The sequence below is a fragment of the Nicotiana sylvestris genome, chromosome 5 (assembly GCF_000393655.2).
Source record: "Nicotiana sylvestris chromosome 5, ASM39365v2, whole genome shotgun sequence".
NCBI classification, from domain to species: Eukaryota; Viridiplantae; Streptophyta; class Magnoliopsida; order Solanales; family Solanaceae; genus Nicotiana; species Nicotiana sylvestris.
Genome location: NC_091061.1, coordinates 171220276 through 171246361, shown reverse-complemented (window position 1 = coordinate 171246361; position 26086 = coordinate 171220276). Strand labels below are relative to the sequence as shown.

General features: G+C 37.3%; 1 protein-coding gene across 1 annotated transcript; it reads right to left on the bottom strand.

Moving 5' to 3' along the window:
* Window positions 1–4015: 4015 nt before the first annotated feature.
* Window positions 4016–16814, bottom strand: LOC138869655 (protein CROWDED NUCLEI 3-like). The gene is made up of 3 exons (XM_070147288.1): window positions 16624–16814; window positions 14816–15031; window positions 4016–4697 (listed from the first exon to the last, which is right to left on the bottom strand). The coding sequence occupies exons 1-3, from the start codon at window positions 16812–16814 to the stop codon at window positions 4016–4018; spliced, it is 1089 nt and encodes a 362-aa protein (XP_070003389.1).
* Window positions 16815–26086: the final 9272 nt, after the last annotated feature.

Here is a 26086-nt window from a genome sequence, read left to right as displayed (position 1 = left end):
AGAAAATATCAAAGCGGTAAAAGTATCACTTAGCACATTAGGCCCAAACATGTAGCAAAATCAGATAATAGATAAGGCCAAATATAACAATTCATCAAAGCTCGAATTCTGAACCCTGAACCAGAGATTCTGGGTTCTATCCCCAGCAGAGTCGCCAGAGCTGTCACACCTCCTTTTTCCTGCACCTACGGAAGGGAGGGTATAAAGGAGTTTTTTCCAACTTTAAGTAACAATCGAAACATGATTATTTATTTATTAAATTCAGAGTCGCCACTTGGGATAATTTTATGGTATCCCAAGTCGCCGATTCAAATCCCGACTCGAGGAAAAGATTGACTCTGTTTTTCAGTCCGCGAACACAGAAATCTGGGTAAGGAATTCTGTTAACCCGGGAGAAGGTGTTAGGCATTCCCGAGTTCCGTGGTTATAGCACGGTCGCTCAACTGTTATTATTGGCCTATTATCTGATTTTAATACATGTTTTAACCTATGGTTCAATTTTAACTTATCAACTGCTTTTATTCATTTTTAGGAAGATTGCATCGTTATTTAAAATATGTCTTGAACCACGTCACATAAATGCACCCGCAATCCGCAACACATTTTATATAACATTGTTGAGATTCAGATTTGGGTCACATAAATACGCACCCGAATTTTAGCAAGTACAAATCACAACTACGTCATGGGAACCGTACCCGTAGCCATGATAATCATTATTAATCGCCTAAAGCAAACTACAAAGTTCATGAATTATTCAACTTTTAAACCCCAAATACCGAAGCTCATTATTTACAACAAGCTTACACTAAACGATAGTCAAATCTTGATTAATGAATCGAAACAGTAAAAGATTTTGAAGCCAATTCCTTTTATTTTGTCTCTAATACTTATATTCCGAAGATGCAACTCTTACTTACACCAACTACAAAGACTAACTTAACAGTTGCATAAGGCACCTAATTGAACCAAACCGACATGAATTATCATGAATATATCTAAATATTTCAGCAAAGTCTTATAAGAAAGTCAAAACAGTCATATAACTCCAAATAAACAAATGAATTAATTCAGTTTAGGATCAAAAGATCACGGAAAAGTCTTACCCAAAATTATTTACTAAGCTAGTAAAATGAACTGGAGATGAAATAGGGTAAAGAATGAACCTTCATTGCTACAAACAACCTCGAATCTCAGAATTAAAGCTTGAACAAACAACCTCGTCGTAAGTCGGCAACAAGGATTAACGACGACCTCGATGCTCACCGAAAAACTCAGACTAAATCAGAAAATAGACCTAACGAACTCCATAACAGTAACTCCTGATTTGGAGTTGTTTCTCGGCTGGTGGGAGTGAGGAGATCGGCTGTTTCTGTGTGTGTTCACGAGTGAAGAGGCAGCAACGGCTCCAATGGTTTCCTGTGGTTCTCTTAGTTCAGGGCGTATAGGAGAAGGGCGAGAGTCTGTGAGGTGAAACTTTACCGGAGATGGCAGATGTGTGGTGAACAAAGAAGTCCGGTGATGGGCTCTTCTATGTGTCGTGGCTGGTCATCTCGGAGAGGTTCAGGAGTGTTGAAGGTTTTTCGCTAGGTTTCTTGTGTCCATGGTTGAGAAGGTGAACAAGAAGATGAGGTCTGGCCTCCTTCTTTTATTTTTGCCGTTGATCTCTTTGGTTTATGTGTTGTTATTGCATTATGCCCTGAAGAAGATGAAGGTGTGTGTGATTTTAAGATCAGAAATGGCCCCTTCTGTCTAGTCTTAGGCGTTAGGTCTCTATTGTAAAGAAACGGCTGCTTGTGATTTTCAGTGTATATCCCAATATTTAGGTGTTAGGTACTATTATATAGGGGTAGGGATTAGGTTAGGGGTATGGGCCTAGAAATTATGGGCTTGAGAATTATGGGCTAGGTCCAAAATTAAGCCTAAAAATGGGTTGCTCGAGCCCAAGTTCTATTTTTTCCCTGCGAACGAGATTAAAAATGCGATCTCATTTATTAATTAATCCTACTTAAATAAAATAACTATTAAAATAAGATTGACCATTAAAATAAAACTATTTTTTTGTATTTTCAAAATATCGTACTATAAAAATAATAGAAAAATCATTATAAAATTAAGATAACATTCCTAGAATTATTTTTGTATTTTTGAATTTAGTAGACAAATTAAAAGTAACTAGATAAAAATATTAACTACCTAAATAAGAGAAAATATTTTTTGTAATTTTTATTTTTTTGTGATAAAATAAAGCAAATAGAGTCAAAATTAATTGAAATAACTATACTAGGCCTAAACTAAATATTTACACGCTAAAATATATAAAATCTTGGGGAGAGTCAAAAATCACATGTCTACAATCCGAAATAATCTCGAGATTGTACTAGAAGTGACAAGCGAATGCTTGGGCTAGATCATCCCATGTATACCATTTTCCTTGATCCTGCCGGATGTACCACTCCAACGCCGAACCACTCAAACTCTGACTGAAATACGCCATTAGTAACTCATCACCCCTGCCAGCTCCTCTCATTTTGCTACAAAACCTCTCAAATGCGCCACCGGGTCTCCATGCCCATCATACAAATCAAACTTGGACATCTTAAACCCTGCCGGCAATTGAACATCTAGGAATAAGCACAGATATTGTAAGCCACGCTTACCTGACCTCCAACCCCTGCATGTTTCTGAATGACTATTCCAAGCTTTTAACTTTCCTGAACATCTTCTCATGATCGGGATTCTTAGATGGTTTCTCAGTTTCCATAGGGAGATCAAAACGAGGAGTGAAAGAGTAGGGTTCTGGAGCCTTGAAAGTGTGCTCCGGGGGGTAATATTGGTTATCGTAGGCATGGAATAAGGGCTCGCTAGAGGATCTGTGGAGTGTAGCAGGTGGGGGTGCCACGAAGACAGGAGTGGCTAGTTGAGGAGGGTATAAAACTGGTTTGGGTGATGGAGCTGGTAGTGTTTGGGAGGTGGTGCTCTGGTAGTGCTGGTTAATGGGAAAGCTCGGGGACGAATCAGTAGCAGAAGGTTCCTAGGACTGAGCCAATGGAGGGATGAACGAAGGGTTGGCGGGGTAAGCTGGTGGTGGTTGCCCTTTTGCCCATGCCTGGTACATTTCGGTCATATGTTGTTTCAGCTTATACATCTCTTCTTTCATCAAATTAACATCCGACTCTTCCACCTCTCTCGATGGATTGATAACCCTCGCATCAAGTTCTTAATTAGCCATGATCAACTTATTTTTGGACCGGGTGTTGTATGAGTGAGTTGCTAGAATGCCAAACAAACTAACCACCTTCCTGTACTGGATTTGTCAACAACAAACTTGTTAGCGATCAGGGTTTAACAGATAGGCAACCACACATTTGGGGAATGTAATGCACCTAAATAGTTAACCCTTTCTATTATGCATTTGATCGGCTGCTTGCGTCGTCCCGACTTTCCTTAATTTCCATTTGGAAACTTTTCTTTTTCCATTCTTGCCTTTCTCTGCTTGATTTCTCGTTGTTCTTTATTCTCTCATTTCTCTTTCTTGTTTTGTCAATGTTTCCTTCTCATGGTTTCTTATTTTCTCTCTTTCTTTTTTCTTTTTCTTTTCTCTCTTGTTTTTCCTCTCTCTTTCCCTCTTTTTTTCTTTTCTCTATCTTTTTCTTTTTGGTTATGATCGAATCCTATGGAGATTGCTTACGTATCATAACCCCGCATGAATCAGATCTTTGTGTAGTTCTGGGGGATATGTGTAAAAATAAATAACAAAACATTTTGGGATTTTCAAATTTTCATAAAAAGAAAATGCTTTGATTACAACGACTCAAAAACTAACAGACTCAAAAAGGAATCTAATAGAATCCAACAGCAAGATGAAAACACAGACTCGAAAACAAACTAACAGACTCCAACGGAAAGAAAATACAGACTCGAGTAAAAATCATGAATACATCAATGACTCAAATGCTCCTGGGGCCCGCGGTACATCATTCGGTCTCGCCACGGGCCTACGCGCTAAATCCCCTTAGAGGTGGTAGAGATCTTCCATTATCTGGCGGACAAAAGTCATCACAGTGGTGAATAACATGAATCTAGTCATGTCCTCACACTTACTGCATTTCATTGTGACGTAGTCGGCGATCCTTCTGACCCTTTCTCTTATGACACCCTTTTCTTGCAACAAACGCCCAATCTGTTGGGCCCTAGCTTCCAAAGTTTGTTCAGATATATGATTCTGTTCTTGAAGTTGTTGCAGATCTCTTTCTAACTGCGCCATCGCTGCGTAACAGTGTTCCCTTTCTGCCTTAAAATCTTCTGCCTGCTTGATCATTTTGTTCTCAAAGATGGTGACCCTTTTCTTCAACCCTACAACCTCATTGTCATATTTTTCTTTTAACTGTTTAACCAAGCACTCTCGTTCCTCCGCATTTTTAGCCAACTTTGTTCGAGCCCTTGCTAATTCGCCCTCTTCCTTGTTCAAATCGAAACCATACTCACTCACCTTCTGCCTAAGGTTCTTTATAAGCTTTTCATCTTTTGCACTTCTGGCGGGATTTTCAGCTACTATTTTTATTTCCCTAATCTGGGCTTGAAGTGCCTCATTTTCTTTGGCTAACTTTTTCTTTTCACCCTCATCCGCAGCAGCTTGCAAATCATTCTCGAATTGAAGGTCCTTGACTTGCTTCTCCAGCTTGCTTATGGTATCCCTATATTCATTTTCTTTGGTCAACCAATCCCATTGCGCTTGTGACACCTCGACAAATTCTTGAAGATGGGGTCTTTTGGCCGGCCTTCCAAACTCAATTTCCCTTTTATACTAAGTAAGGTACCCTGGTGAAAGTTCACCTTTGGATAGATCGCGCACACAGGTATTTGCCGTTAGGTACTGACACTCGCTCCAAATCTGGCGGACTGCTACTTCATGAAAATGACCATCAGACCAATCTCAACTACCTGAGCACTAAGGTCTTCATCTTTTGGAACTATTTGACATCTCCCCAACTGTCTCAAAACCCGGTATGGGGCATAAGGCTAGATACTTCTGAGACCCATCAGGAGGAAGTGAGGTCCAGTAGCTGGCATGTATACGATTTCATCTATAGGAAGCCACCCGAACGTACATTCTATTTGGTCTGCAGTGATGGAACGGAGGTGTGATACCCATTCTGTGACCCTTTCTGGCAGGCTAAACCCGTCAACCCTTGTATAAAATTCCTCTATGCAGTTTTTCTTTGTCGACCCATTACTCATGAATTGAGGACGATGATATAGATGTTCAATCATCCATATCTATAGCAACAAGTTGCAGCCTTCAAAAAAGTCTCCTCCGGCAGGCTGTGAGAGCGCGGAAGATTTCAAACACTATCATGGGTGCGAGGGTGCTTTTGGCCTGAGCAAGCAAAGTGCTAATGACCCCAGCTATCCGTATATCGATATTTCCATCTTTCCTAGGAAACACCAGAAGACCCAAGAATACCACCATAAAAGCAAAGCACATGTGTTCTTCCCATTTGAGGTGATTCCCTTTGCTACAAATTTTGTGTTCTGTATTGTTAAACCCTCCTATGTGTCTGTATCGCTGGTATATAAACTGCAAAGTAGAAAAGCCAGCTGCCAAGTCTGGGTTGTGGACCCCCTGCTTATCTTTAAGGAATCTAGGAATCTATGCACAACGACGACTCTTGGAGCAATCATATATTTGTGTCTCATAGGAATCTCAGTGCTCCCAATATATCTGGCTATTACTTCCAAAGTTAGGGTGAGTTCAAAATCTGAGAAATGAAACACGTTGTGGGTCGGGTCCCAAATGTCTCCTATAGTCCTGATCTTTAATAACCCGGTGAGACATCCCAAATCGATTGACCTTATCTTGCCCTAATTTACCCAGATCTTCCCACCACATACACAACTCCAAAGGGATCTTGTTCATGACTGTTATTGGCAAATTTTGACTCGTGCTCATTCTGCACATTTATTAGGGTGATTAAGCAAAATCATGACTCATTTGACTCAAGAAAATTTAACACTGTTTTTTTCAAATTTTCATTTCAAAAATAAAACTTTACTTTGCAAATACGACCTTTCAACACTTCCGGAGAGAAGATTTTAAGGCTGTGCTTGCTAACCGGGCAAGAATTCAAAAAAGAGATCAAAGGCGACTGTTCTTGGAAAACAGCCTTCCGGCGTCCTTTTGGGGACATTCGGCTATTTTTGACAAGAATGGCATCACCTTACTTATTCACCACAAAGCAATAAAACTTTTGGTTCTTTTTGGGTTATTTTTGCAAAAGGGAAGTTGGACCCGATAGGGGTTGCCTACGTATCCCACATCCGGTGAGAATCAAACTGGCGTAGTTCGGGCAATTTGAAAAATTTCTCTTTTTTTTTTCAAAATTCCGGCAGAGTTTCATTATATTTTGGGACATCGATTTTTCCAAAAAAAAAAAACAGGCAATTATCTCTCTCATCCCTGACATTGACTTTCATTCTCTCAACTTTCCCCTATAAGCCGGTCAACATGCAAATCCGAAGCAAATGAATGCACAAGCAGCAAGTAGGATGCATTAGGATGGTCTTTTCATTTCGGGTACACCTGTCCTAGACAGACCCAACCCCTGTGTTGAGTCTCCAAAGTCAAATGCACATGATGCAAACAAACGTTCCTACTAGGGATTTGGCATGAGACTGATTTATTCTAGGTTCAAAATCTGGGTAGATTATTCTAGACTTGTGTACCTGAGCGGACAACTCGAGTCGAGGAGGGGGCTACATACCGGGAACCAAAAGGCCACTCGGCTTAGTAACTTATTCGAGCCACTTTCTTATTTCAAGGTATGACACTAACAAAATAGGGAGTTACGACCAGCATGCACATCCCCGAAGATGAGAAGAGAAGGGTTTCGTAGCAGTTTATATACAGTTAAGATAATATCAAAGCGGTAAAAACAACACTTAACACATTAGGCCCAAACATGTAATAAAATTAGATAATAGATAAAGCCAAATATAACAATTCATCAAAGCTCGAATTCTGAACCCTAAACCAGAGGTTCTGGGTTCGATCCCCAGCAGAGTCGCCAGAGCTGTCACACCTCCTTTTTATCTACACCCTCGTAAAGGGTATATAAGGGAGTTTTTTTCAACTTAAAATGACAATTGAAACGAGATTATTTTATTCAAAATTCAGAGTCGCCACTTGGGATAATTTATGGTGTCCCAAGTCACTGGTTCAAATCCCGAATCGAGGAAAAGATTGACTATGTTTTACAGTCCCCGAAGACAGAAATCCGGGTAAGAAATTCTGTTAATCCGGGAGAAGGTGTTAGGCATTCCCGGATTCCGTGGTTCTAGAACGGTCGCTCAACTGTTATAATTGGCCTATTATCTGATTTCAATACATGTTTTAGCATGTAGTGCGATTTTAAACTTTATAACCACTTTATTTATTTTTAGGAGAATTGCAACGTCATTTAAAATACGTCTTGAACCACATCACATAAATGCACCTGCGACTCTTGACATATTTTATCTAACATTGTTGGAATTTGGATTTGGGTCACATAAATGCGTACCCGAGTTTAGGAAAGTAAATTATTAAAACAACGCGCCTAAAGCAACTACGCGTTTGCAACTTTGCGAGGGCCATGAAAATTCGCTAAATAACACGCCTCGATTTCTAAGGATAAACAAGATTAATTAAATGAGGGTCGTGCAATTGTTATTTTTGTTTGGCACGACACATCTCAATTCTAATTTAAAGAGGGAATTCAAACTAAATTTCGAAGGGCCAAAAACTATATGTGTCATCTAATATAGCTCACCTCCATTAACCAAAGGCCCAATCCAATAATTAAAGAAAGCTTACAGAGTTTTAGTGACCATGAGCTCATAGTTCGACCATACTAATTAACTGAAATTTGTCACATGAACCAATTGCATAAAGAAAACTAAATTGACGAAATAATTAAAGAAGAAAAGCGCCTGAGTTTGATTGATTCTCAGCTGGGCTTGCATTAGGCCCAACTCTTACGCCCCACATTATTCAAGCCACTCAACTAATGCCAATTACTGATGCTACCATGGAATGAGCTTGACTTAACAAATTAAAGCTTTGATTTTAAACGTCAAACACCAATTAATTCTCAAGCTTTCATGATTTTAAAATTACGCACACGTTTGGGCTAATTTGGCTATTAAAACGAACCAACAATCAACGAGTGAGCCACTAGGCTCGAAGAACAAGCCAAAAGCAAAACGCCGGCCACTTTTAGTTCGGATCCTCTCAAGGCCCTACACTCAATGAGCCCAAACCATGCAGGACCAGGGATGAGGATCATAGACTCAGCATCGAGTCTCTATCAAAGCAAATGACTCTTTCACACTTAGTCGCAAACTAACAGATCTCACTATCACTTAGTAACTAGTACACCAGACTATTTTTAACACCATCAGGAACAGTTGTTTGATTTCAAATTCATCAGATGTCTATGTTTGGATTCGAATACAAACTGAGCTTACAAATTCCTCATGGAAATTCAAATCAAAAACCTTTCAATACTAACACTAATCAATCCACAAAAGACAACATGCTAATTATTTGGATAAAAAACCCAACCTGAACTCATTCTTTTAAATATGTGAGTACCAGAATCAAAGATTGAAATAACATGTGAATAATAATCAGATCTCTTCACCATCCAAAACACATGTAACACAATATAATCTATTTAAACTAAACTCCGAATTATAACACATTTTTCACTAATCACAAAACTTAAAGAGCAAAACACTTCAAGCACCCAAAGTCTGACATTATGCCAAGTTCTCAAGAATACACACTTATCTTTGCCATACTTGAATAATCAGAAAACTTCAGTGACAAATATATTTTAAAAACAACTATAGAATGTTGAAAGAAAGTAGGAAACAAAAGAGATAACAGCCAACTACAACTTGGATTCAATCCAATTTCCATTCAAAACACATGCTTGCAATCGAATTGTTGTCCACATTTTGAGATGTTACCTGGTATTGAACAACAAAGCCAAAAGAAAGTGAGATAAGCAAGCAGCAGTAGAAGTTAGCCCAGATTCAACACTCGAACAATGAAATTATCTAAAAAAAAACTCAATGGAACAGTAAATAGCAAAAGAGCTTGAACCATCACTTTAAAAAATCACAACTCAGTCCATTTTTAACCCCAAAAAGAGAATCATTGGCCTTTCAGAAATTGAAACTCCAAAAATCAGAGAAGAAGCTCAATGAAACCGTGATTTCTATTGGAATTTTCAGCCGTTTTTGTTTTTGTTTTTGTTTTTCTCCCTTCAAAAATCTGCCTTGCATATCAAGTTTAAGTGCCTTTATAGGCAAGGCATTAGGGCAGCCTAAAAGTATTCAGTCTTTGCATTTTTATCCCTTTTGAAATTTTCATTATAGCTTAGTTATCCTTAGTTAAAACCAGAAATTCAGAAATGTTCCCCTCCCCAGCTTCCTAGAAGCTTCCTAATCAGTTACTCAAAGATTCTCCTACCTAGACTTCCCAAATTAACCCTTGCAACCCCTGAAATTACCCTTCAAAACCCAATGGATATGGGTCAAAGCCGACCCAAGTTGGCATGGGTCTGCAGCCCAAATTGAATTCCCTCTTGGGCTCTCTGACTCCAATTCAAGGCTTGAGCCCCAAATTTAAATGGGTATGATGTAAGGTTTCAAGAGGAGACCCGAAATTTCTTTACTCTCTTCTTTTTGTATTACTGGAAAAACAGAACACGAATGAAATAACAACAAAAAGAAAACTTCAATTACTTAACTAAATCATAGCATGCAAGCGGGAAAGATTCTAAAAATGAAAAACACATAAGCCAGAAGAGATAGAGGTGAGAAGATGAAGGCTGATACCTCAAATGAAACAAAAGAAAAAGAAAAATGAAAGAAGGAAAAAGAAAGGTAAAAATACATATAGACCAGCCTGAACATGTCTTGAATTTAAACCCCGAACCTTCGATTTTAGCCGAAATGGGCCTTAATCGTATGTTCTCAAGTGAGAACACACGAATAAAGCTGATTTTAACCTTGAATCTTCAAAAAACTCGATGATTTGGCTTTTGGAATTTTAGGGTTCGTCTCTTCTAATCCAGATTCGAGAAGTTCTAGGGGTATTCGAAGGAAACTAAGTGAGTATTTGGAATGAGGGGGGTTCTGGGGTGTGGTTTTGGTGGTGTTTGGAGATGGTGCCGCCACCGGAAGTGATGAGGATTTAGGGGCGACTCTAGGGTTTCCAGGGGTTGTCTCTAAAGAGACGAGATGAGGGAGATAAGTTTGGGGGGTGGTGGGCTAGATTCAGACATTTAAATACTTAAAGGGGTTCAGTTCTGATCCATTGGTCCAATGGTTGAGATGAGACAACGCTGGAACGGCGTCGGTTGGATTAAAAGGGGGTGGACCGGCTAATGAAGACGGGCCTGGGCCTGGAACGGACGGGTATGGGGGAATTTGATTTTGGGCCTAGAGAAATTGTTTGAATTGACCCAAAAAATCAGAGTTCTTTCTTTCTTTTCTTTTGCTTTTCATTTTTTCCAATTTTGTTTCTTTTCTCTTTTTCTCAAATTAAAATAAATCTGAAACTAACTTTTAAAAATTAGCCTACCAAATTATCAAAAACTCAAAATAACATTTACCCTAACTAATTAGGTACCAAATTTAAAAGAAAACTACCAAATTTCAAAGCTAAAATTAAAAGTGTGAAAATAATTTTTTTTTGTGATTTTCCCATTTTTATAAAATTATGCTCAATTATATTATATATATATATTCCATGTTTATAATTTAGAGGGTAAAATAGGAATTTGGCAATCGAAAATTTAAAAAGTCTAGTTGAGTGACCTTCTGAGTGCAATAGGCATAGTTCAGTGACTTTGTTGTTACAAACAAAAGTAAAATAACTTTAGAAGATAATTTGGGATAATTGAGTGACCACTTGAGTAATGGACTCTATCTAAATTGAAATGGAGCAAGTATATGCTATTAACTTGAGGTAGCTACAAAAACCCATAAATTTCTAATTTTGTCTCTGTGACGATAACGAAACAGTCTTTTTGTTTTGTTTCTGGCTCTTGCTTTTTATTTTTTGGTTTTTGTTCTTTTTTCTTTTCTTTTTTCTTTTTTGTTCCTCGTAAGATGGCATGTATAAATATATTTTTTCTTGGGAAGAGATTAGGTACATGAGAAGTGATGTTCTATACTTCAATACCACACAAGAGGGGTGATTTGTGTGGTGCTTAATTTTTCGTTTAACCTGATTATAGAAGGATCTAGTTCTTCTATGTGTTCCAACTATTACTGTTGCGAAATTATAAATACAGAAATTAAAGAACACAGAGATTTTACGTGGAAAACACCTGGTTCAAAAGGTGAAAAAATCACGACCTACCTTTCAGTAGGATTTTCCCAAACTCTCCACTAAAATCACTGAGCCAAAAACTTTATTTACAAAAACTCTTTTGTAAACATATGATTAACTCTAATCCCATTGTAGCACACAACCCCAACTGTTGCGACAACTTGAAGTTAACTCTAACTTGAAACTCTGAGCACCTAATACAATTGCTTCTAGATAAAGTTGAAAGGTACAATATGAAAACACCTACTACAATTGAACTACAATAAAAGATAGACACTTGGAACTGATTCTTCTATCTGGTTCAAGTAGCTTCAGGATTGCACGCTTGAATCACATATAAATTGCTTGCAAAATTGCCTTACTATTTTGCTCTCAATTCACGTTTAACTTCTGCTTATGTGTACTACCTGTAAAAGAGAACAACACTAATATTTATGGAGTTAGTAAATAGAGATTGACTAGAATATTGATGCTACTCTTCCTTGGTGGAAGAGTTCTAGTTGATCTCCACCTCTAACTCTATCCATCTCTTAAGCCGTGTTCTCTTTGTGTAAGGAGTCTTTCTCCTTATCCAATATGCAACATTTTCAATCAGGATCAGGAGATATCATTTCTGGTAAGTGAGGTTTATCTCCTTCTCGTGCATCTCACATATTTGAGTTGACCATATCTGTGTTTCACTAGGATGGACCTAGTCCAGGTCTGAGTTCCTTTGTCAGTCTTCAATTTAATTTAGGAATTAACTTATATCTATTGACAGTATATACATTTAATATGTTACATGTTACTTACCTTATTTCCAGCTTACTTATCTCACTTATTATGAAAGTTAGTTGTAGTTATCTATTAAGAAACTGATCGTGTGAATATTTTTTACACTATTAGAGTAAAAAAGTTAAAAGTCTTTAAGCTAAACCAGTACAACAAAATTGGGCCAAATGACATGCACACTCTTGGAAAAATGATACTGTATAGCCACTCTCAAAATAATAATTAAAAAAGTGTATATTTGATACATTTTTTTGGCTACCGAATATAAATAGTTTCTGGCGCGAGCTAAAAGTAATAACAACCCACACTCTTCTTTAAAGTCCAAGTCATACTTTTGGGAATGGCCCAATTTCAGGTTTCACTCTCTTCTCTTTCTTTGGGCGAAGTGCACCAGTAGTCACTTTTTAGCCTGCTATTTAAAATATATTAAAAATTTATAATGTAAAATTAGTCAATTCGTCCAAGCTTCAACACTAGATATCCTGATTTTTTTGAGCTGCTAATTTAAAATTCAGGATTTTAATGTTCTAAATTTTTGAGATGCTAACTTGAAATTCAGGTCTATAAGTGTCCTAAATTTCCAAATTGCTAATTTGAAATTTAGGACTTAGTGTTTTGAATTTCTGAACTGCTAATTTAAAATTTAGGATATAAGATTCGAATTTGTAACACAATTTTAGAGTTTTATGACACGATGAACTTGATAAACTTCAAGATGTCGTATTCTGAAGTTTGAGCGAATTAGCTAATCTTTAAATACATTATAAACTGTGAATATATTTTAATGCCTGATGTTATTTCCACTCTTTCTTTTGCCAACCCCTTATTTACAAAGCCCATTTGGCTACACACACACGTTCATTAAAAAGATTTTTTCCTTCCTATACCATATATGAAACTTTATTACCAAATATGTGCATAGTTCCTAATTTACCCGCTATATTCACAGTTTTTCTATAATATTATACCATTCATTAAATACTAATTATTAGTAGCTGAATCTTCCTAATTAGGCGCGCTACAAATTAGGAACAGAATATTCTAATTGATTTAGCGACCTTTAGATCAAATTTGAAACGCAAATCCTATATTTTCAATTTAAAATCAAATTACATAGACTCTTTTCTGCAAAAACTCCGTTCTTCGATATTTTTCCTTTAGTCACAAATCAAAAAAGACAAAATCGTCAACAAATTCGAATCAAATTGTAGAAATCAGTTTTGCAAAAAGTTCAGTTCGTCGACATTCTCTCTACATCTCTCTCTATTTCTCAATCACAAAATTCAGTAATACAAAGAAAATGAAAAGAGAGCAGCAATTCCACCATTGACAACCATTAAAAAGTTGAAAGCTTTGAATTCAAATTTGGATTTTCAAAAATCATTATTTGTTTGGATTGAGTGTTGTTGAAAATAATCAGGAATATGGTTTGGAGTTTATATCTCAATTTTGAGGGATTTTGGTGAAGATTAGACTTGGTTTTGACTGAATTTCATATTGAAACTCGTCGAAGAAGAAGAAGAAGAAGAAGAAGAAGAAGAAGAAGAAGAAGAAGAAGAAGAAGAAGAAGAAGAAGAAGAAGAAGAAGAAGACATATTGCAAAAATTGTAGATAAATTATAGATTATTTGTATTCTAATTGTAGATGCTTTATTTTCTGTTTTCACAAATAAAAAACGGTTAAAACTTCTACAAATCTTCTGAAAAAATGTAATTATGTCAAAAATCCCAATTATGCTACAATTGAATGGGAATTGGGATATAAAAATTCAATGTACCCAGTTTGTAGATATTTTGTAGATAAATTGTAGATTATTTGTATTCTAATTGTAGATGCTTTGTTTTCTGTTTTCACAAATAAAAAATGACTAAAACTTCTACAAATCTTTTGCGAAAAACACAATTATGTCGAAAATCCAAATTAAACTACAATCCAATGGGAATTGGGATATTAAAATTCAATATACCCAGTTTGTAGATATTTTGTAGATGAATTGTAGATTATTTGTATTCTGATTGTAGATGCATTGTTTTCTGTTTTCACAAATCTAAAACGACTAAAACTTCTATAAAATCTTATGCAAAAAACGCAATTGTGTCAAAAATACCAATTAAGCTACAACTGAATGAGAATGAGGATATAAAAATTCAATGTACCCAGTTTGTAGATATTTTGTAGATAAATTGTAGATTATTTGTACTCTGATTGTAGATGCTTTGTTTTTTGTTTTCACAAATAAAAAACGACTAAATTTTTTACAAATCTTCTGCAAAAAAGCAATTATGTGGAAAATTCCATTTATGATATTGGACGAATCTTTATGATTTAAGAAGAATAAATATTGAAATAACACATGGAGCTAAGTTAAAGCTTGTGACAACTTGTACATATAATGTGCAAAAATCTCCAACGCAAAAGAAGAGTGTCCAGCTAGTGGAAGCCTGAGAACAACAGATTTTGCAGATATGAATGAATTTAACTAAAACATCCTTCAACTCCAACCCGAAAGAATTGCGTTCTGGATATTCTACACAACTGAAACGTAAAGCAATGCTCATTCTGGAAGCCCATGAATCAATTTCTGAACTGATAAGCTACATAGATTTCAAAGAACCGAACACCTAGTGAACAGTTCTAATTTTAGTATTAACAGACCATGTTACAACCTCACTTTTATGGAATTTTCTGATAAACAAATCAGCCACATTATCGATCTCGTCTTCTAGTACGAAATTTTGTCCTTCTTCCTCTTTGAAATTCCTCACTATATCTATAGTTGATGCATTTGGATCACTTAAATATTCATCCTCTTCATCGAACAACGAATGTGTCAAATCCGGATACTTATCATCATAATCATCATACTTTTCGCTGTTGCTCAATACTTTATGTTTAATAACAGTACATAAACGTGGGTGAGGGTGAGGGTTTGGAAGAGAGAAACGTGGGAGGGGTGAGATATACGGTGTGAGCACGTGATTTTTGCCCTATTTTGCTCCCCTTCATTTCTACTACATCTATGGAACTCTTGAGAACAAAAAGAATAATCATGTGATTTTGTTTTTGGGTCAGACCCTCATGATGGATATTTATCTTCCATCCTAGGATGTTTGGAATTGAGGCATAATTATTGTTGAGAAGAAATTTTCATTATCATCATCAGCTAATAAATAAGGAGGGATTGTTACAAAATTTTGATGCTATGAATTTTGTGTAACAGAGTCTTGTCATGTTTGATTACGTTCAATTTCAAATTTGATTTTTTTTCTTTAATTTGAATAGTGGGGACGATGTCCAGAGGCGGAAGGGGAATTTTTTTCTTTACGATCTTCGACTATTCCACTAGTACAAGTATCGATTATAACAATCAAAATACAAGAAATTGTCAGTCACTTGGCGTATGATCAACACTTCCGTTTATTACATTTCACGGTTAGAAAAAGATACACTAACACCCTATATAAAAATATTTCGCGTGACTTTTCCGGAAAGATATTATCACCCACTGCTGACATCATTCCAAATAAAACTTCCCGCTTATTCACCTGCCTATTGATAGAAAGAGATGTCATGTCCTTAGTTGTTAACTAATTACACGTGTGACACTTGAAAACTCACTCACGATCTTGCACAGCTTGCTCACGTTCTTACTATGCTAAGTTAGTCTTACTACACTCAAGATCGCTAAGAAAATGATAAAAAGAACACAAGAGAATTGTTAAAGTAAGCTTTATATTAGAGAGAACTTGAATTGTTTGTTTGATGAATTACAAATGAATGACCCCTTTTATATACTAGTCTCCTAGGGGCTAGTGTGTAAATATTAATTATTACACAAGTCCTTACTATTTACAAGATAAGAGCTTTCTCTAGAATTCTCTACAAGCCTAGAAGATTCCAAGGACTTCCCTAGCAAATCCATAAGGATCTAGGTTCTTCCTAAGGAAATGTCCATACGTCTCCAAAATCTTCTTACAAATGCTAGCCTCCTTCTTATGTAAGTTTCCACATGACATTAATATATGCCAAATTGCGCTTATGTGGCATGATGATATGGCGGGTCATCACACTCTCCCCCACCTAATATTGCGACGACTGCAGCGCAATGCTGCTGCATACACTCTCTGATCTTATCTTTGAATTGCCATAAATCTTCATATCGTTCTCATGTGTCCTCTTCCGGTGATTGCACCTTCCAATGGACAAGGAACATAACGATAGATTTTTGCCCTTGTTTTCGCTTGTCCTGGTAATCTATGATAGCCTCAATCACCCGATCATGCGAGGTGGTGATAGTCATAGGCGCTCGACTTGATTGGCCCCTACTCGGATCATCCTTATCTTCATGATATTGCTTAAGCATGTTGGCATGTAAGACAGGGTAGATTTTAAGATACGATGGCATGTCAAGCTTGTATGAGATCTTGCCTACCTTGGTAACGATCTTAAATAGCCCCTCATACTTGTGAATCAGATTCTGATGCATGACCCGTAGTGCCTTTAACTGTCTTGGGTTAAACTTCACAATGACCATGTCCCCAACTCTATAGTCCGTGGGACGGCACTTACGGTCAGCAAACTTTGTCATCTTCTTAGCTGCCCTATCCAAGTAGGACGTAGCAGTATCAAGCTGCTCCTCCCATCCTTTGCCCATATGATAAGCCCCCAAACTCTTTCCCTCGAACGCAGCTGGTAATGAATGTAGAGTTTGTGGTTGTTGGCTTGTGGCTAGCTCAAATGGTATCCGCCCCGTGGACCCACTGTAAAGCCCCGTAAATTCTTTTAGTTAACTCCTACTAATTTTGAGCTTGAGAATGCAATGTATTTAAATCTGAGCTACATGATTATTCGAGTGGAACAAAGTTATTGGAATGCTTAGGGACAATATCGATACATAATCATTGAATTAGTGGATGTTACAAGGTTATCAAATGCATTTGGAGCATTTCAAGTTTCTATTCATAAGTGCTGAAATTTTGAGTATTCAATGGTATGTAACCAACTTGAAGAGTTGGAATTTAATAAGGAAAACAAGGATTTAAAATCCTAGTCTTTAGATGACAACGAGAAAGGATTTAGAAAACTAGGAAAAGTGGTTGGCCAACAAAGAGACAAGTGAGGGACAATAGAATTAATTAAATAACAAGGATAAGGAAATAATGGAAGTAATTATGAAAGACAAAAGCAAGTGGGAAATAGAATGATTAAAGTTGAAGACCAAAATGTTGGTTCTGTGATGGAATAAATTAGAACCCAGTGAAGGCGTGCAACTCAACACCCGAAATTTAGAATCCACAGCTGAAGTTTTTGTAGGCATTTTGTAAAGGGAGAGATTATATTATATTTGACTTGGTCTTGGGGATTAGAGAGAAGGAGCAGCTATTTACCATTAATACATCTTCAAGGTAAGAATTAAATGCTTTTCTTTGATAAATTTGATTTATTTATTATATCTCTTAACCCTCCAACATCGTGGGATTCATAGATTTTTTGAAGATAATCTCAAGGACATTTCAAGAAACTATAATCTTGAAACTTTTAGGGTTTGACAAAGAGGTAATTTCTTCACTCCAATCTTATGTACCATACTCCACGGGTGTAGTAGAGTATATTTATGAAGTTAGATTTGTATTTAAACATCTATTCATAAAATCCTAGAAGCTAGTCTTGAAATTGAAAAGTTGGTTGGTAAGAATGATGAATAGTGATAGGTGTTGTTTGAACAATGTTATTTTGAGTTTATAGTGGAATGACTAGATTCCATAACAAGTTTAATAAATAAGTTGGAGTTAAAATTTAAGGATTGTCATTCAAATAATCAAATGAGAATTTTTGTTAAACTTACAAGATTAGATTTAAGTGTTAGACACTTAGTTGGTTTAGTAGGTATCATTGTGATTCGTTCTTGAATTATGTGAGTTCGTATATGCAGATCGTGACTAATTGGCGTTATTGGATCATTTGTGATACGGTTGGAAGCAATTTGAGGTACGTTGAAACTTACTATCCTCAGAACTTTTCTCCAAACTCATATCAAAACACAATTAAATTGAGTTTCAAATAGCGAGTCCTAACTTGTGGGGACGAGTGAGTTGGGATTTTACCATTCTTGCATCATAAAAAATTTAAGTGATTTGAATATTATTTTCCTGAAATGTTGTATCTTAATTAAAGAAAAAAAAACTAAATAAATAAGGAATAACACTTGTAGTATTTTGAGATGAAAATACATGAGTTGTAAAATATCTTGGATATAGCTATTCTCAAATAGTTGATCTGGCTATAAATATCATCATTGATAAATGTAAAGGTTTTGGGAGTTACTTAAATTCACCGAGATTGACCTTGGACATTTTTCCTCATTATGTCATGAAACTACACGTGCCGGTGTAGGTGAACCTACCTTATGGTTAGGGACTACGGTAGAGTACTTCCCATTAGGGGTACTATTGTGTTACTTTATTAGCATGGCTGAGTCGATCCGTGCGGCACAATGATGAAACGACCTGAGCAAGTAGGGTATATGATACTTGCCACTAGGTACATAAACTTGTTGACCTTCTTTCATGTCGGTGATGGTATAGTGCTCCCAGTAATGAAAAATCTAACATGATTTTGCAAAGATCAATGATAAAGGAAGACTTTGAAATATGTTTTACCATATTATTTTATTGTACTTTTTAAATTGTTAATTGATATGAATACTTCTTTCTTGATATCATTTATTATTGCATATCTTATGTCTTCTTAAATATCGTCCTATTTTATTTTTGGGGAACGGTTCATGATTAGTACTAGGCATGCGGAGCTTAGGCCTTTAGGCCACATTTCCATTTTCTATTTTTAGGGACTGGACCTGAGCAACTTGGACCGCGTGGATAGGGCAGCTCTAATTTCCCATTGACATTATTTGGTGAGACTCCACGCTTGTATTTGTGGAGGACTTTATTATATTAATATCCTTTTGAGCCACCGGGGTATGCCTTGACTGACTATTCCAGTTCGTGTCATAGAGATTCCATAGACAACAATAGTATTTATTTTGGGTTTTAATCCTATGGTTACTTATATGGTGTGCATGAATGAAATTTTCTTTTATCTTTATGAAGCTTTGCCTTCAAAGGAAAATATTTACTAAAAGACATTATTCATGTTTTGCGTATATCTTACAATGATTGAAATTTAAGAGCCTTTCGCATCTTCTTATTAAGCATATAGATAATCTATAGGATGGTTCACCCGGGTCGGGTAGAATATCGGGTGCCGGTCACATAGTTTTAGGGCGTGAAAAACTTGGTATCAGAGCCCTAGGTTCTAATTCGAGTCCTAGGAAGTCTATGTAATCGTGTCTGGTAGAGTTCTCTTTATTGGTATGTTGTGCACCATACTTATATATTCAGAAGGCTATATGGACATTATAAGAATACTTCACTCTTTCTTATTATTCTAGAATCGTACAATAGAACTAAGAAATATTTCCTAACTCGTGCGATATATCAATTGGCAGAAGATGGTGAACATGCGTGGCGGTAATATGAATCGAGAAGCTGCTCCTATACCTGATGCGGCTTCGGGAGGGGTACCCGCTAGATATAGGGGCTGACCTTCGAAGGCTGCAAGAGCACGAACTGTGCCAGTTCCAATGGCTCCAAGAATGGTCCAGGAGCTCGAGGAAGAAGTTAATGAGGCACCTACTCCACCTCCAGAACCAAATCACTTGGACAAGACCCTTACTTATATTAAAAAGGCTATGGATACTTTTGCTGACCTCATGGCTATACAGACCCAACAGAACCTTCAAGTGGGTATTCAGGCACTCCAACAAGGAGGGATGAGAGCACCAACAGTTGACGACATGGCACATTTGGCCATGAAATTTGTGATACTTGAGCCGCCAGTTTTCACTGGTACAGATCCCACTACAGACCCTCAGGACTTCTTAGAGGAAGTTGAGAAAGCTACTACTTTGCTGGGAATTAAAGACTACCGAGTGGTTCGATTGGCAACCTACTAGTTGAAAGACATTGTTGACCTCTGGTTCAAAGGGGTAGAGAAAAGTCAACCGGAGGATGCACTTCCAATAATTTGGGCAGAATTTAAGAAGATATTCATTAAGAAGTGGTTATCACCAGGAGTGAGAACCGCCCTTGCGATATTGTTTGAGACCTTAAAGCAGGATACCATGACCGTCCTTGAGTATAGCATCAAATTCGAGAAGTTATCCCGTTATGCTCCCCACCTCATCCCCACTGAGGATGAAAAGATTGATCGCTTTGCTCGTGGCTTGATTTCGGGCATCAGAAAAGATACAACTAGTGGGAGAAGGAACACTACCTTTACTGAGTTTGTAGATCTAGCAGTGGATTTCGAGAGGATTCATCAGGAGGAGAGGGCCAACAGGGAGCAGAACAAAAAGGCTCGGAATTTTGGCACTTTCAGTGCAGTGCCTAGTTCAAGCAAGGGGCAGAACAATAGAGGATCATCTGGACCACCGTAGTCTAGGATGCAGACAACTTTCAGTAGCCCTCCAGTGGCATACAGTTCCGAACAAGAAGACCAGTCTAGGTCCGTTCAGAGTGAGCATTGTACTACACAGCAGGGTCATAGTAGTGTGGGTTCTCATTAGTGTCAGCCTAGTGTTACCAGGGAACCCCGTGGTCCGTGCTATGGATGCGGGTTGACGGGTCACATCCAAAAGTTTTTCCCTAACGGGCAACAAGGTTCGAGAGCTCATCCGACACCTTCTATGGCTATTACTTCAGTTGCACCACCACCACCTAGGGGTAATGGGGCCTATAGCGGATGCAATGCAGGAAAAGTGCCACAGACAGCTGCTACTTCTCAGGGAACTCATCCTCGTTTCTATGCCATGCCTACTCGCCCTACTGCAGAGGCTTCAGATGCTGTCATCATAGGTATACTTAGAGTTTGTGCTCTAGATGCTTATGCTCTTATGGATCCTGGATTTACTTTTTCCTATGTTACTCCGTACTTTGCTTTGGATTTTAGCATGGATCTAGAACAACTATTTGAACCATTTTCTGTGTTGACTCTAGTGGGAGATCTTGTTATTGCCTCCCGCATTTATAGGGGTTGTGTGATCATAATCCAAGATCGAGAGACTATTATAGACCTCATTGAACTAGAAATGGTTGACTTTGATGTGATTATTGGGATGGATTAGTTATACAAATGTTACGTCATTCTTGATTGTCATGCTAAAGTGGTCAAGTTTGAGTTTCCTAATGAGCCAGTTCATGAGTGGAAAGGCAATATTGCTGAGCCTCGAGGTAAATTTATTTTATACCTTAAGGCGAAGAAGATGATCACGAAGGGATGTCTCTATCATTTAGTCAGAGTCATTGACACAACTGCGGAGGTAACAAGCATTCAGTCTGTGCCAGTTGTTAATGAGTTTCCTGATGTTTTTCCTGATGAGCTTCCGGGTATCCCACCAGATCGGATCATCGACTTTGGGATAGATGTGGTGCCAGATACTCAGCCGATGTCTATTCCCCCATACCGAATAGCTCCAGCCGAATTAAGAGAATTGAAGGAGCAATTGAAAGATTTACTGGATAAAGGGTTTATTAGACCTAGTGTATGACCTTGGGGTGCGCCAGTCCTATTTGTGAAAAAGAAAGATGGTTCTTTGAGGATGTGTATTGACTACATGCAACTTAACAAAGTGACCATCAAGAATAGGTACCCACTACCTTGGATAAATGACTTGTTTGACCAGTTGCAAGGAGCAAAGTTCTTCTCAAATATTGATTTAAGGTTGGGGTATCATCAGTTGAAGATTCGAGAGAAGGATATTCCCAAAACGGCCTTTCGGACCCGCTACAGGCATTATGAATTTTTGGTGATGTCATTTGGACTAACAAATGCACCCGCGACCTTTATGGATCTAACGAATCGGGTTTTCAAACCAGTTCTTGATAGATTCGTGATTGTTTTCATTGATGATATATTAGTCTATTCGCGAAGTCAAGAGGATCATGCCAATCATTTGAGAATAGTGTTGTGGACTCTTTTGGAGAATGAGTTATATGCCAAACCCTAAGTGTGAATTTTGGCTCGAATCCATGGCATTCTTGGGTCATGTAGTATCTCGTGAAGGTATTAAGGTTGATCCTCAAAAGATTGAAGCGGTTAAGAGTTGTCCTCGACCAACTGCATCGACAGAGATCCGCAGTTTCTTGGGATTAGCGGGTTACTATCGGTGGTTTGTTGAAGGATTTTCTACTCTTGCATCTCTGTTAAACAAGTTGACACAGAAAGCAGTGAAGTTTCAGTGGTCGAGTGCTTGTGAGAGAAGTTTTCAAGAGTTGAAGGCTAGATTGACTACACCGCCAATGTTGACATTGTCAATAGGTTTGGGTGAATGTGTGGTTTACTGTGATGCCTCTAGAGTTGGGTTGGGTTGTGTCTTGATGTAGAAAGGTAAGGTTATCTCTTATGCTTCTAGACAGTTGAAGATCCATGAGAATAACTATCCAACCCATGACTTGGAACTTACCGCAGTTGTTTTTGCTTTGAAAATTTGGTGGCATTACTTGTACGGTGAGCGTTGTGAAGTATAACCGACCATAAAAGCTTGCAATATATATTCAAGCAGAGGGAATTAAACTTGAGGCAAAGGAGATGGTTAGAACTATTAAAGGATTATGATTTAAGCATTCATTACCATCCGGGAAAGGCGAATGTGGTAGCCGACGTGCTAAGCCGAAAGTCAGGAGGTACCTTAGCACATTTACCGATAAGTAAAAAGCTTGTCGCTTGTGCCATAGCACGTTCCTCTCTTATTGAGTGTGTCAAGGCTAGTCAATTTGAAGATCCAAATTTGGTTAATATTCGAAATAGTATAAAATCTAAAGAAATCCCTGCATTTTCTCTTGATGAGGATGGGGTGTTGAAGATGAATGGTCGCTTGTGCGTGCTAGATGTTGATGGGCTTTGTAATGAAATTATGGATGAGGCGCACAGTTCAAGATATTTTATACATCTAGGGTCCACAAAAATTTACAAAGGCTTGCGGGAGATCTATTGGTGGAATCAGATGTAGGAAAACATTTCAGACTTCGTGGCTAAATGTTTAAATTGCCAGCAAGTAAGGATGAGCATCAAAGACCTGGTGGGTTGGCTCAAAATATTGAGATTCCACTTTGGAAGTGGGAGATGATTAATATGGACTTTGTTGTGGGTTTGCCTCGTACTCGCTTGAAGCATGACTCTATTTTGATGATTGTAGACCGACTTACGAAGTAGGCACATTTCTTACCGGTAAAGGTGACTGACACAACACCACAATATGCTAAGTTGTACTTGAAAGAAATTGTCCGACTTCATGGGATTACAACTTCCATTATATCTAATAGAGGGGCCCAATTTACTGCTAATATTTGGCAGTCCTTTCAAGAAGGATTAGGTACAAGTGTCAATTTGAGTACCGCTTTTTATCCACAGACTGACAGACAATCTGAAAGAACTATTCAGACCCTTGAGGATATGTTGCGGGCTTGTGTCCTTAATTTTGGTGGGAACTGGGATGAACACTTACCTCTGATCGAATTTGCCTACAATAATAGCTATCATGCTATTATCCAGATGGCTCCATATGAAGCTTTGTACGGACGACGTTGTAGATCACCTATTGAATGGTTTGAGCCACAGAGGTAGGACTACTTGGCCTCGATCTTGTATATGATGCCTTAGAGAAGATGGATTTGATTCAATAACGGCTTAAGACTGTACAAAGTCGACAAAAAAGCTATACAGATGTACATCAACGTAAGTTGGAGTTCAAGGAGGGTGATCAAGTGTTCTTGAAAGTATCACCAATGAAGGGCGTTATGAGATTTTAGAAGAAGGGCAAGCCATGTCCTAGATTCATTGGCCCATATCGTATCTTGAAAAGGATTGGGGAAGTAGCCTATAAGCTGGAGGTACCTGCATCGATGACTTTGGTTCATCCTGTTTTTCATGTATCGATGCTACGAGGGTATGTGCATGATCATGCTCACATCGCCTCACCAGAAAGTAGTAGAAATAAATGACGGCTTAACTTATGACGAAGAACCTGTTGAGATTCTTGATAGGCAAGTCCGTAGGTTGAGGACTAAAGACATAGCTTCAGTTAAAGTGTTATGGCATAATCATGAGGTCGAGGAGGCTACTTGGGAGGTCGAGGAATATATGAAAATCCGATATCCACACTTATTCGCAACTTCAGGTATGACTATTTTTTTTTGAAATTTTGAGTTTAGAGTTTATTATAATTTACTTCCATGGGGCAAGTGATTGATTGATTTATCTATTGCACATGGTTGTTAGACTTGCCATATGTTGATAAATTTAATTGTTGCGATGTTGGGAGAGGCTAAGTACTGATGTCCGGAGATATATGAAATCACAGATACATTCATTAAGGTAGTTGTGTGGAGTTGAGCCATGTAAGACCTTTTATATTGTATTCTTATAACTCGTTGTGAGGTTGAAATTTTGGGATAAGCCTATTAACGAAGAAAACTCTGCTGAAATTTTTTAATTTTTTTTAGAGTTAGTCAAATTTCGAAGCCTTAAAAAGTTAAGGAGTAAGCAAAAGGCTCGGAGATTACGTTTTTAGACTTTAACACGATAAGAAATTTACATTTGAGGATGAATGTTTCTAAATGGGGGAGAATGTAAAGCCCCGTAAATTCTTTTAGTTAACTCCTACTAATTTTGAGCTTGAGAATGCAATATATTTAAATCTGAGCTGCATGATTATTCGAGTGGAACAAAGTTATTGGAATGCTTAGGGACAATATCGGTAGTTAATCATTGAATTAGTGGATGTTACAAGGTCATCAAATGTATTTGGAGCATTTCAAGTTTCTATTCATAAGTGCTGAAATTTTGAGAATTCAATGGTATGTAACCAACTTGAAGAGTTGGAACTTAATAAGGAAAACAACTATTTAAAATCCTAGTCTTCAGATGGCAACGAGAAAGGATTTAGAAAACTAGAAAAAGTGGTTGGCCAACAAAGAGATAAGTGGGGGACAATGGAATTACTTAAATAACAAGGATAAGGAAATAATGAAAGTAATTATGAAAGACAAAAGTAAGTGGGAAATAGAATGATTAAAGTTGAAGACCAAAATGTTGGTTCTGTGATGGAATTAATTAGAACCTAGTGATGGCGTGCAACTCAGCACCCGAAATTTAGAATCCACAGCTGAAGTTTTTGTAGGCATTTTGTAAAGGGAGAGATTATATTATATTTGGCTTGGTCTTGGGGATTAGAGAGAAGGAGCAACTATTTACCATTAATACATCTTCAAAATAAGAATTAAATGCCTTTATTTGATAAATTTGATTCATTTATTACATCTCTTAACCCTCCAATATCGTGGGATTCATAGATTTTTGAAGATAATCTCAAGGACATTTCAAGAAACTCAAATCTTGAAACTTTTAGTGTTTGACAAAGAGGTAATTTCTTCACTCCAATCTTATACCATACTCCACGGGCGTAGTAGAGTATATTTATGAAGTTAGATTTGTATTTAAACATCTATTCATAACACCCTAGAAGCTAATCTTGAAATTGAAAAGTTGGTTGGTAAGAATGATGAATAGTGATGGGTGTTATTTGAACGATGTTATTTTGAGTTTATAGTGGAATGACTAGATTCCATAACAAGTTTAATGAATAAGTTGGAGTTAAAATTTAAGGATTGTCATTCAAATAATCAAATGAGAATTTTTGTTAAACTTACAAGATTAGATTTAAGTGTTAAACACTTAGTTGGTTTAGTAGGTATCATTGTGATTCGTTCTTGAATTATGTGAGTTCGTATATGTAGATCGTGACTCATTGGCGTTATTGAATCATTTGTGATACGGTTGGAAGCAATTTGAGGTACGTTGAAACTTACT